The 13,724-nt window shown below is 45.3% G+C and overlaps 1 protein-coding gene across 1 annotated transcript in view; it reads right to left on the bottom strand.

Moving 5' to 3' along the window:
• Window positions 1–2,599: 2,599 nt before the first annotated feature.
• Window positions 2,600–13,724, bottom strand: part of KIAA1143 (KIAA1143 ortholog) — a 47,946-nt gene continuing 36,821 nt past the window's right edge. The window contains exon 3 of the mRNA XM_069648270.1: window positions 2,600–3,313. Coding sequence (XP_069504371.1) covers window positions 3,096–3,313 — 218 coding nt within the window. The 3' untranslated portion in view covers window positions 2,600–3,095. The remainder of the gene's footprint in view (window positions 3,314–13,724) is intronic.

The raw sequence follows: 13,724 nt of genomic DNA, 5'->3' as shown, positions 1-13,724 counted from the left end.
AGATGGCCTCAGCCGTGCAGGCTGCACCACGTGGATGTCCGCTATTTTGGTGTCTTGTGCCATGCACTGGGCGGGAGGGCGCGAAAAAGCCCCAAACCCTGTGCTGGGTCCGACATAGCCGGGGACTGTTTGTGCCTCGACCCTGAAGCAGAAGCGCCCACCTCAGAGATGGCTGCGGTAGGCCTAGGGCCCTCAGCCAACAGGCTGGTAGATGAATTGTGCCCCCTTGTCACGACCTCGGAGATCATTCTAAGCCCCCAGCTGGGGAGCTGGTAGTCGTATGGGGCCGCGCCTCAGGAATCAGCATTCAAAAGCCCCTAGCACCCCGGTGCAGATGATGTTCCCACACCAGAAGCCATACCTCAGCACGCTATACTAGGGGTAGCTCACATTTTCGCTGCCAAAGGTTCCAGTACCGTCCCCATGTGGGGGGACGCCCACAAGGACAGAGGAAGGGACATATAAGTATTTTACCATACCGCCTCTTTGTGGCCGAATAATTGATCTTTCTCCCGAGCTGGTGTGCCTTGTTTATTATAGTGGACTTCAGGAGACCAAACAACCTTTTCTCACCCAAGTTTCATCAAGTCACTTTCACTTTATGGTACCCTTTTTGTATGTGTTGCCAGAAGTTCACAAACCTCTTTATATGCCTATATCAGAAAGCAACCTTATGTACACTGTGTTGTTTGCACGGTTCCGCTTATTCCATAAACTGCACCTGTAAATAGGAGTCATTTTCTCTACACATATCAATTCATGATATTTTGTGACCCAAGCCTCCGTTTGGCAATAATTTAGTTTGGCTCAAAAGAACTGTGTATTTTCATGTTGTGCACTTACTACTGGAGAGTGAACAATAAAGGAGACATTCGTAATGCCATCCCTGCACCTTACCACAAATGTAAAACAGGTACAATAGACATGGGCTAATTGCTCCAGGAGACGTTGGATAATGCAAGCATAAATTGGATGCCAAGTTAGTTTGAAACAAGCCAAGCCACTGCAACACACACCTACTTCACTCAACTCACTCTTATGAGCCTCTTCCACATAAACGCTTGAATAAATTATTTTGCTTTAGTGCACCTCAACAACTACTGGGTAAGCAGCTGAACAATGACCGAACAGAAACGTTATCCTACCAAAAAGGGGGGGAATTATTTACGTGAAAAGGAGGTAAAAAATTATAGGCTAAATATTAGGATGATATCAAAGAAACGTAATAGTCTAATGGGGATAGTGGCAGACGTGGTTAGCTCTGTTCTATGAGCACCTGCAGTGGGGAGCAACCAATCGGGTTCCTTGGTTCGTGAGCTGAAACCGCTGATCTCAGCCCGCGGTCCATGGAACCCACAGGCTGGCTCCCCGCCTGGACCTCCATCTTCTCCACACCCTCCCCTTATACCAAAAAAAAAAAAAAAATGAAAAATAATTATCTCTCAAAGCCCCCTACCCAGCAGATTTTCCAGATTATGGTTGCAGCGCTGCTGCTTCTCGCCGTTTCACTTTGCCAGCCGCAATGGAAATGGAAGAGGGCTCCGTAAGGAGCCCCGCCTTCCATCTTCATACCGAACATCTTGGAACAGTTTTTTCTACGAATGAACGGGACGCTGTAAGTCATCCTGTTCATTCGTAGTAAAGACCCTGCTATCAGCATCCCGGGTTACCGCTTTGGTAACCCGGGGCGCTAATGGCATTAGTAACCCGTTCCGCTGGCTATACCATGGGTAACGTCCGAGTTTCCTCATAAAACGCCCTCACTTCGCTCAGGCCTTTAACTTGGGCTGCCAGGCCATTACCCCCAGGTATAGCCTGTGGAACGGGTTACTAACACCATTTAATCCATTACGGCTGTTGTAATTACGGTATTATAAACAATTACAACAAAAACGTTTTATCAGCTGGAAACAAAACAGCATCTGTAATTATACACATGCACTCCTTAACCTTTTGACAGCCTGTGTCGCACCGCGGCCCAATGAACACACAAAGAAAAAAAAGGAAAAGCATGCCTGTGATTTGGGCAGGGGGAACAAGACTTCCTGCCAAATCCCCACAAAATAGGCTATACATGCAATCACACATGTTTTTCGCCTTGTATGTACATCCTAAAAGCACAAAAGATTATCACACCAGCAAAAAAGGATGTTCTGGATAGGAAGGAACTCTGCTTGGATTGCCAGACGAGGAGCATGACTGGATCACAACTATTATTGCTCCATATGAAACTAAATTATTGGGCTAGTCTTGGTCACGTAGTTCCGAGTCAGTGGTCACAATTGGTCTTAAAAGCTTTGTTTCAAAGACCTTTGACGCTCTACAAATATTGAATGTCAGTGGTATTATCAACCATGCAGCCAGCAAGTTAATAGAGAGTTAAACTGATTTGCGATTCACCAATAAGAGCTCTGGTTTCATTTGAAATTATTAAAAGGGCAAATGTGTAAAAATACCAGTGCCATAGGTCAATCAAATCCGACTTATCAATTCGGAAGTAAAACACTTTTTCCTCACAAATCTCCAGCTTTGCAGGACATTTTTGTTTCACCACTGCCATGTCTTAACATTTCTTTTAAAGAGAAATAAAAAACGCAAATAATAGCTAACTTTAATGCAAACATTAGATGACAGGAACATGTTAAAAGGACAAAAGAAAATGACAGTTAAGAAACCATACCATTTAGGGTTTCATGCGCAATAAATCAAAATTGAGTTCCAGTTGCAAAGATGGCGATATACCAAATGCACCAGGTCTTCAAAATAAGTTGAGTTGGACCTTATGGCGGAATCTTGGCAGCACATTTTGGACCATAGGCTGGTTTATGTGGTGAGCAAAGGAGAGCCACTAGCTCATCAGTACAGAGGACTCCATTATTGACTGTGAACTCAATTACGTGACAATGAATTTAGGGCGGCGTCTCTAGTATCAAGTAAACATAGACCAGGTGGGTTTGTTTGCACGAAACATTCAGCGGAAGAAAAATGTTCAAATCCAAACAGATACAGTTATGAGTTTTGCCAAACACAAAATGTACTTTGCATAACTTGGCATGTGTTAAAAAAAAATGGACAAAGCACATAAGGTCCATAAACTAATCGTCGTCTTCCTCATCACCAAATGAGAGCAAGCTGCTATTCCGAACTTGCTTTTGTGTGTTTGCGGCAGCTTCTAAGTCTCTCTTTTTTTTTCTCTCCTCCTGCTTTTTCTTCTTGTTGGAGAAGGTCGACAGTCCAGAATACTGCTCATCAGAGGATCTCTTCACAGGTTTCCGAAACATTATCTTTCCATCTGGAGAGATGGGTTCGTCATCTAAAGAAACACACAAATTAATAAAGTGCTCATAAAAATCACAAGCAAACAAATATTAGCATTAAGAGATAAATGCACGTTTTATTTGCGGGGGACCTGAAGTGAATAATCCACGCGGAGTACAACAGTAATACTAGCCAAGGTTGCTTCCAAGTAGGATTTTCACATGTTAATGTTAAAAGGTATTTGTATCGCGCACTGTCACCACCAGAGTGGTCCCCAGGCGCTCTGGCGGATCTGACAAGTAGGGTGTGAAAAAAGTGGGGGGTGGGGGGGGACAGTGCGTGGGTTAATAGGGTGTAGTGGGGATGGGAAATTGACAGTTGTGATTTCCTGTTGGCAGCTTCAGTTCGGTTTGCACTGTTCGATGAGCTCGAGTGCAGTTTTCGGGTCAGTTCGACTTCCCATGTGTGGTTGTGAGGAGTTATGTGTCGTTGGTCTGTTGTAGTATGGAGAACTGCGTGCGTTTTGATGTGCAGAGATGTGGTTGTGGGAGTTTCTGTATGGGAAGCGTATATGGAAATTTGAGGTTTTAGAGTTGGGTTAGCGGGTTTTGTTTACCCCTTTGTCTTTGCTGGTCTGTGCTTAACATCTATGATTATCCTGTGTGTTTGGTGTGGTAGTTTGGCACTTAGTTGGCGGGCATGTTGAGGAGTGGCAGTTTTCCTCTGTGTTACTCTTGTGGTAGGTCTACCTGGCTGATGCTGGAGTGTTCCCTGACCTTGGTTTGCAAGGATTGTGATAGAGGGTTCTGGTCACTCCCTGCCCGTCCCTTGGGGGGGTCTTTACCTACTCAAGCTTCCTATGAGGACATGTGATCAAGTATATTTGCTACATTTTGGTACATTAGGTTTTACAGATCCCCGAGCATAGATATATTTTCAAGGATTAACTTTGCATAGCAAAGTGGGGAATACCACTAATACAAACAAAACTTTTTTCAAGCACGTCCTCAGAGAATAAACGTCAGTGTATTGCCTCAGAAAGCACAATAAGATGTGTCTGCATTCTAGAGAGCTATAACCTCACTTACATGGAGAGTTCTGCAAAAGATTTTGCAGCATTTTTGGAAAGACAATGGAAATAATGATGTTATTTAAAACAGCACATACTACTAGTGTTGTGCTAAGGTACATGTTTAATTCAATTTGCCAACTGAATCAGTTGATTAGTATGCAACACCGTTAGGACAGTTTTTCTGAAGTGCAACAAAGGGCTTAGTAAAACCATTTAACTGAGGCAGTACAAGACTCCACTCTTAGTAAAAGGCTGTACCACCCGAGTTCAGGGTAGCGTAGACAGGCTTATTTTAGGAGGGAGAGGGGGCTGTAGAATCAATACAGAGTAACTGTAATACAAATGGTCCAAAGAACCACAACCACTATGAGCCCGATTCACAGAAGCGTTTTATAACTGCGCAATCGCATAAGAAAACATTCCGTGAATGAGGCCCAAAGTATTGTAAAAATAAATTGTTTATTTAAATACAAGTAGGCCCAGATAAATCTTGGGGGAAATGAGTACTATCACAGATCATATAAACACATTATGTACAGGAAAACTCAACACTATGCTTGAAGGTAGACAGACCAAAGCATCTCTTTTTTGGAACACCTAACACGAGTTCTAGCGAAGTCAAAACCAATAGTTACTCTTAGATTACTTTCAGTAATACCAAAGTAGTAGACCTCATCAGTTGTACCGTGACGCTCGGCAAGATATCACATAGTAATATCAACTGGACAATATACTTTTCTGATATAGTGAAACACAGATTGTAGGAACAGTATAAACCTATAACTCTGATTCAGGATAACAGTTATTCTAGGGGAGTTAGAACTTGGGGTGTAATATTCAATTACAGTTGCTTTTCAGTTCACAGACTAAGGAAAGCAATAACGAACTTATTTTAGGATAACGCAGTTATACTCAAGGTAAGTAAAACCTATACACTTCATAGAGGAGGTATCAGCAACTTAATGGCAGGTATAAACAGAAGACTCTTATTGTGTCAGTCTAAAACAGACCAGGGAAAGCAAACCCCAATGTTACTCTTTATGAATGACTCAAGGTTATTCTAGGTAGGTAACACCTTATGTAGACTTATTCTGGACAGGCTAAGAGCAAGTCAGGGGAAGCAAGACCCAGTTTGGGACACTCAAACATTTACCCTAACAGGAATAGTGAAGTTAAACCAACAGCATTACTTTTGGGAAGAGGCATAATCAGATCAAAGGCGAGTAATATAAGCTTACATCTACTTTCTGTCAGAATGGCGAAACAGTTTCTACGGAAAGAAAGATGTTGCATATACTTTTCAGAAAGGCAAGTAATAACTTTTGTAACTGTTCACTCTCAGAGTTACAGTTACCAAACCAACTTCTTTTGCAAGTAAGTAACTTGTAAACAAGTCTTCTCTTTTCTAGGCAAAAGGCCCAATCCTTAGAAGTCTTTCCCTTATTCTTGGAGCGTGAGTGTTCTCAGTGGCAGAAGGGGGCGTCACTAGGGTCTGATGTCCAACAGGCAGGCCAGGATAGGTTCTTAATTAGTCAGAGTTCCTAAGAAAGACTGTTAGAACTTTACTTTTAGAGTTAGTTGAGGGTCCAGGGGCATCACAGAAGACACCCTAGGAGGATTCCAGCAGGGGCCTGGGTGCACTGGACAAGAGGATTCCCAATCACAGAAAACACCTCAAAACTACACAGGAATCGCAAGAGACTTAATGTAAGTAAATATCCAAGCCAGCACAGTACCTCAGCGCAGAAGAAGATTTTGCAGCAGGACGACTTCAGGATCTGTAAGGACTTTTGCAGCAAGGATCACAGGGAAGGCTCTAGGCAAAGCCAGCCTTCCAGTTTTAACTGGAATCTCGCACTAGGCTATAAGACAAAGGGATGCAGAGTTGTGGACTCCTCCCTCGCTTTCTGCCTTCACAGACACTCTGGAGCCTGGGCCGAAGATACAAATCACATAAAGGAATTTTCCCGCCCAGGAGGTATGGGGAAGGAACAAGAAAGGACAAGGAACACTAAAATGGCAAATAAACAAGACAGGGGCCATTTTGGTAAAATGAGCACCCATGGGTGCTTTTACCGGGGCTGTGCAAACAGCCCAAAGTAAAGGTGCACCGAATTAATAAAACGGTTCACTGCCAGCAGCTATTAAAGCCAAGTTTGTCCTTGTAACATCAATGTTACATTTAAAATTAGCATGAACTCAGGTGGTACAGTTTATACTAAGAGTGGAGTCTTTTACTGTCTCAGTTGAATGGCTTTACCAAGTCCTTAGTACTTCAGAAAAACTGTCCTAACACCTCTAACTGACAATGACCAAAGAAAGAAGAAATACAACATTGCCCTTAACTGACAAAGGGATTGGATTATAAAAGTATTGGCTTCTGAATTACTAACAAACCAACATATGAATTCTGCAATTTACTTTATTAAAGAAAAGGTCATCATGGTAATCAAGTCAACTTTTAAACTTTAAAAGAAGTGGTTGGCACAGATGGCATCAATGGCCACAATACCATTTTGTGTTCCCAATACAACACAGTGCTTCCCTGTGCTCAAAACACAGCAGCCAGTCACACAAAAGAACAGTAAGTGCAGAGGACGTAAACATGAATCCCTTCTTTCAAAGCAAAATTACAAGTTGATGGCTGAAAGATTTTGAATACATCATAACCACGGGCACAGCTCTGGGCAACCCTCCAGACAATCGTTTTTCAGCCTGCGAAGCCATTACATAAGGGGAAAGCCCATATGCAGATCAGGCTTGGTCCCACCCCAAAAGGGGCCGGCCAGCCAGAACTGCTAGGTTACATCCCTTCTGCACGAGAACACAAGCATCCGCAGTAACAAAGGAGCAACAGAATGACTCAAGGTAAGTATTACCCAGAGTCCCACAGTACCTTAGGAGTGATGAAGTTGAAGCTGAGCGCTTTCTTGATGCAGCCACAGTGGACACGGTCTCCTGTTCCATGGCAATGAAAGGAGGGACTCTGGAATGGATTTTGCAGCAGCAAGGTTTCTTCGTGCTTCACGCAGCTCTGTGGTTTTGGTACTTTTTCACAGACACCAATGTAGAACGGTTCTCATCCAATCGATTCTTCTCACATGCTCAGTCCTGACTCTGGTGAGGGGACTTGGAGGAGGGAAATCTCGTCTCCGGAGGTCTGGCAGAAGTCCACCAAAGTTTTGGGAGGATTTATTTGTGGCAAGATGATGCACGGCACTCAGGCTCGAGGTCCCAGGGTATTGGCAGTTTGCAGCCTGGGAAGGTTGCATCTCGTCATGGGATCGCTTGAATTGAAGGTCGTCTTAGGACCAATTATGCCCACCAGTCCAAGGCAGGAAGTCGTCCTCTTTGGAGCTTCCCTGTCGATTTGCAAACAGGAGCAGGATAGCAGCAGTCACTTCAGCAGGCTTCTCTGGTTGCTGGAAGGTGCTGAAGGCGTCTCTGGTCGTCTTCCTCTGTTCCAGTGGTCGACTGGTGTTTTGCCTCAGGATCCTAGTCTTTAATCCAGGAACCCAGCCAATCAACAGTCATGCAACATTAAACCAAAAAACAAAAATCTGCATTGTAAATCAGATTGACACGGCCAGGTGCAGAGATGAATTTTAAAGGAAGGTGGCACCTCTACTCCAAATGACCACAAACGTAGCATTACAATTCATTGCATTCAGAAAGTCTGCCTAATAGCTTATCTGTGGTATAGTTGCATTCAGAAAGTCTGCCTAATGGCATATCTGTGGTGTAGTTGCATTTAAAAAATCTGCCTAATAGCATATCAGTGGTACTTGCATTCATAAAGTCTGCCTAATAGCATATCTGTGGTGTAGTTGCATTTAGAAAATCTGCCTAATAGCACATCAGTGGTAGTTGCATTCATAAAGTCTGCCTAATAGCATATCTGTGGTGTAGCTGCATTTGAAAGTCTGTCTAAAAGCATATCTGTGGTCTAGTGCATTCATTAAGTCTACCTAATAGCTTATCTGTGGTGTAGCTGCATTTGAAAGTCTGTCTAAAAGCATATCTGTGGTCTAGTGCATTCATTAAGTCTACCTAATAGCTTATCTGTGGCGTAGTTGCATTTAGAACGTCTGCCGAATAGCATATCAGTGGTTTAATTGCATTTAGAAAGTCTGCCTAAAAGCATATCTGTGGTGTAGTTTCATTCATAAAGTCTGCCGAATACATAACTGTCGCTTAGCAGAATTCAGAAAGTCCACCTAATAGCATGTTTATGCCGAATAGCATATCTGTGGTTTAGTAGCATTTAGAAAGTCTAAATAGAAATTGTGATATAGTTGAATTTAGAAACCGTGAATAATCTAACCCTATGGTATAGTTGAATTTGAAAACTACCAATAATCCCACCCTATGGTATGGTTGAACTCAAAAACTGAATAATCTCACCCTATGGTATGGTTGAACTCGAAAACTGTGAATAATCTCACCCTGTCGTATAGTTGTACTTAAAAACTGTGAAGAATATAACCCTGTAATATAGTTGAACTTAGAACCTGTGAATTATCTGACCCAGTGGTATAGTTGAATTTAGAAACTGAATAATCTCACCCTGTGGTATAGTTGAATTTAGAAACTGAATAATCCCACCTGGTGCTACAGTTGAAGTTAGAAAGTGCGAATAATCGCTGTGGAACAGCTGTAGTACAGTTAATCATAGAGAGTGTGAACAATTAACATCAGGTGGTATAGTTGAAGTGGGAAGGTTTGAACGAAATCATCCAACGCCAACTATAACACAGTTCAAACTAATCCAAACCATGAGTCCACCCAACCCACCAAGGTCTGCCGAAAATGACCCCCCCCTCGCGCCCGCCTGCCCTCCAATCAACCCCTTCCCCAAGCCATCCCGCCTTCCACCACATCCTCTACCCTTCCCCTATCCAAACACCAAGCCAGAGGGGCACGCTGGCGAGCCAACCATCCTAAGACCACTGCTCCTCCCATCCCCTCCACCCAGTCGCCTAGTATCATCATACCCGCTCCCCCCGCTCCCACAACTAACGGACCGCCTAGCCTCCCAAGCACACCCAGCCCCGCAACCAGCCACCCCCGCTCCACCACCCCCTCCCTAAAAATTGCACGCCTCGCCCTGGCAAGAACAGTTGCCACTTACCTCTCCCCCTTCGACCCCCCTACGCTCCCGCACACACCAACCGCAACAAAAACACTGAAGAGGAAACAAACCTGGTCTCCCTCAATCTCTCAGTACTCATCGCCACTCCTGTCTCGACCCACAACCTCATCCTCCCAATCTCGATCATCACCACCCTCCCCCCTGCCTCACCCTGCCTCAAACCCCTCTCCCTCAAATTCTCACCGACCACTAATTAAACTCCTAACCTCCCACACCCAGCCTTCAAATCCCCTTACCCAAATCCAATCAACCCGTCACTCCAGTCCAACCCCTCCGCCCCAAACTCACCAACTCAACTGTCCGCCTACTCTTCCCATCGACCACCAACCACCCCCCTCTCTCCTCAATCTCCACTCTCTCCCTTCCCACCCCCACCTCTGCCACTCCCTCATCATCCTCCTGTACCCAAGTAAATTGCATCCTTTTTAATGCCCGATCTGTAGCAAAAAACAGACACAGCATCTTGGACTTCCTCGCCTCCGACAAACCGGACCGGGTCTTTATCACAGAAACCTGGCTCTCTGACGACTTCGCCCCTATCGCCAATGAAGCCTTCCCCCCCAGACTACTCCCTCATCCCACTGAACCGTCCCTCTAGAGGAGGAGGAATAGCAATCGCCTTAAAGTCTCACTTCTACGCCTCAATCATCCACAACCAGCCATCCATTCCGTCCTGCGAATCTCTCCTTGTAAAACTATCCCCCCCCTTCGTTCTCCCACAGCTTCCTAATCATCTACAGACCCCCTGGCTATGATGGACAATTCTCAAACAACATCTGTGACTTTATTGCTACCCTCCAACTAAACCATCCCACCCTCACCCTTCTAGGAGATTTCAACATATGGCTATACATCCCCACCAACCCGATGACCCACTCTCTGGTCGACGGCCTAGACGCGGTTAACCTCCAAACCCACATAAAAAGGCGCCCGACTCACTATAAAGGACACACCCTTGATGCCATCTTCAGCTCCCACAACCTGATACATCTAAACTGTGTCACCCCTATCATCTGGTCCGATCACTTCATTGTTTCTTTCGCCATTCGCTCACCCAACCCGCTCCCCTTACCCGAACCAGAACCTCCGAATCTACGCAAATGCTGGAAGAAACTAAAAATCCTTCCCGACCTAGCGGATGCACTCCTTCAGTCTCCACCCCCTACCCGCACACCCAATGAACACCTAGCCTCCAACGCCTTTGACTCGTGGCTCAACACCTCACTAATCCCACTCACCCCCTCTTGCAAACCATCAGCTCGCCATGGCCTTTTGCGCAGGAGAACACACAAGAACCATCATAAACTACTCCCTCTCCTCAGGAATTTTTCCTGATGCATTCAAAACTGTTTCTTGTCAAGCCTCTTCCAATAAAAACTTCCCTCGACCCTCTCGAGCCCAAAAACTACCCTAACCTCAATCTGGGATGACCTTAAAAACACTGCAGATTCTGCAGGATGCGCCGCACTAATCCTTCTTGACCTATCCACCACCTTCGACACAATCAACAACTCAATCCTCCTTGACCGCCTCCACTCGCTGGGAATCCGTGGAAACGCTCTCAAATGGTTAGCATCTTTCCTCAACAATAGGAACCAAATAACCCTACTCTCTGCCTATGCTTCCCACGCTCGACCAGTGTACTCCGGAGTTCCACAAGGAGCATGCCTTTTAGCCCTCCTGTTGAACCTCTATATGTCCACCCTCCCACGAATAATCTGCTCGCATAATATCCTGTGCTACAACTACGCTGATGACACAACTAATCCTAAAACTCGCTTCCTGCCTCCTCGACATAGATCACTGGATGACCACAAACCACCTCTTGCTAAACCCCTCCAAAACTGAAATCATGATATGTGGCAACACCGAACTTCTTCGACACCCGCTACCCTGGCCATCTGCCATGGGCAATTCCCCGACACCCTCAAATTCAGTAAAAAACCTTGGATGCACCCTAGACTCAGACATAACCCTCTCGCTCCAAGTCAACAACGTCTCTAAGTCCTGCCACTACCACCTTAAAACTCTTCGGTGCATTTTTCCATACCTCTCCTTTCCCAACTCTTCGCGGTCCAATCAATTGTTATGTCAAGACTGGACTATGCTAACCCCCTCTACCTCAGAGTCCACACGTACCACTTGACTAAACTACAAAGAGCACAAAATGCTGCAGCCAAACTGCCACTAGCACCTGGCCCAAGAAATCACATCTCCCCAGCCCTCAAAACTCTGCACTGGCTTCCGGTTGCATGAAGGGTGACCTTCAAAACCATATGCATCTCTCACCGAGCAATGCACAAAACCGGTCCTCAATATCTTCAAGACAAACTAAAACCCTACCATCCTCCACGCGCTCTAAGATCAAGCTCTGCCGGCCTCCTAGTCATACCAAAAACCAACTCAATCAGGTTAGGTGGATCATCATTCTCAGCCCTGGCCCCCCACTCTGTGGAACGCACTTCCACCCCACATCCGACTCACTGAGGAGCTCATCTCTTTCCGCAAATTACTAAAAACATGGCTCTTCCCCTAAAATCGACAACTCAAACTGGATAACAGCAATCAATGACCTTAGCCCTAAGCTGCTACATCATAAATAACAATCCAGCATCATGATCGGAGTGAGAAATCGAAAACTAAAAACCGCTAATGTAAATTAAATTGGATAAACTGACTAGAACGAGTGAAGTTGATGAAAAAAGTGAAAAGGATGAAAGGAATAAATCGGATGAAAGCAGTGAAGTGGATGAAATTAAGGAAATGGATGAAATAAATGAAATGGACAAGATGAACGAAGTGGACGAGAGGATGGAAAGGATGGAATGCACGGAATAAATAGAGTGCATGGAACTGATAGATGGCATAGAATGACAGAGTGCAGGGAATGAACGGAACAAATCAAACAGATGAATCAAGTGCATGAGATGGATGGGGTGGGTGGAAAGGACAAAGCGCGTGGAAAGGACAAAGTCCACCACCGTCTCTCATGACGTCTCATGACGCCACAGGTGGACAAGGGCCCTAGATGGGTTGAATGGCTACATGACTGACAATTTTATAAAAGCAGCTGGTGAGGAGAAGTCTCCAAATTTGAAAAACATGTTCATTAATGTCGCTGGGAGCGAAATAAAAACACTAGTCAAAATCATCCCGCCAGAAGAACAGACAGAAGAACAGACAGACTACGCATCCTTAATAACAGCACTTAACAGGATGTTAGGAATAGAGCCCAATCGTGATTACGAACGGTACATCGTCAATCAATGTACGCAGCGGAGTGAGGAAACAGTGGAAGAGTTCATCACTCGCTTGAGAGTCAAGGGGGCTCACTGTCAGTTTCATGCATTCTCACTAGATGAGGCAATACGAGTAAATAGGGATGCCCATCGCACCCGCTAAAGAAGCAGTTACTAAAAAAGAAATGCTCACATTGATTGAGTTAGTGAAATGGCACGCATAATTGAAAGGGTGGATGCGCAGGCGGCGTCCATTTCTGGATGCAGTATCACTAAGCATGACAAATCTGTAGTGATCGCGGCCATTTAACAGTCTCCGCACAAGGGGACATCACCACAAGAGAAGGGAAACCTGGGCAACCCCAGAATGCAAAGGCAGTGCTACAGGTGCGGAATGGTGTTGCCCCCCATTCAGGGACGTGCCCAGCCCTCTCTCAGGGGTGTGGAAACTGCGGCCGAGACTGACACTTCCAATCCATTTGCAGAGAAGGAAGACCGTTCCCCACACTGAGAATGCCACCACAAACTCACCAGTTGATGTACAGCCGAAACAACCAGACGACCTTCCAGCAGCCCAGACAATACCAACAAGGGCAAAGACACTATGTTAGAGCCATTGAGGAATATAACCCAGAAGACTACCCCCCAAGAACCCGACTTGTATGACCAAAGCTCGGTCGTAGGAGATGAATACGATTGACCACCCCAGCCACACCAGTGGCATGATCGACAGCATTCACAAGGAACTTCGCAGGAAGGGACGAATATGACCAATACACACAGGATGAGTAGGTCAACCTGATACTTGACAGAGAAGCAAAAGAGGCGCCCAGCATTCCCATCAACATCGGGGGACAGACAGTTCCGCTTCCTGGTGGACTCAAGCGCAACCGTCAATATTATGGGGGAACGGGAGTTCCTACAGCTACCCGATTGCCCACACCTAACAAAGTCAGTGGCTAGAATCTACCAGTGTGGGGGGTAGGGGGGGGGCAGACTGACC

Source organism: Ambystoma mexicanum, chromosome 2q (assembly GCF_040938575.1).
Source record: "Ambystoma mexicanum isolate Mex_15411 chromosome 2q, UKY_AmexF1_1, whole genome shotgun sequence".
NCBI lineage: Eukaryota > Metazoa > Chordata > Amphibia > Caudata > Ambystomatidae > Ambystoma > Ambystoma mexicanum.
The sequence above is the reverse complement of the archived record's forward strand: the minus strand, read 5'-3'. Positions and strand labels throughout refer to the sequence as shown.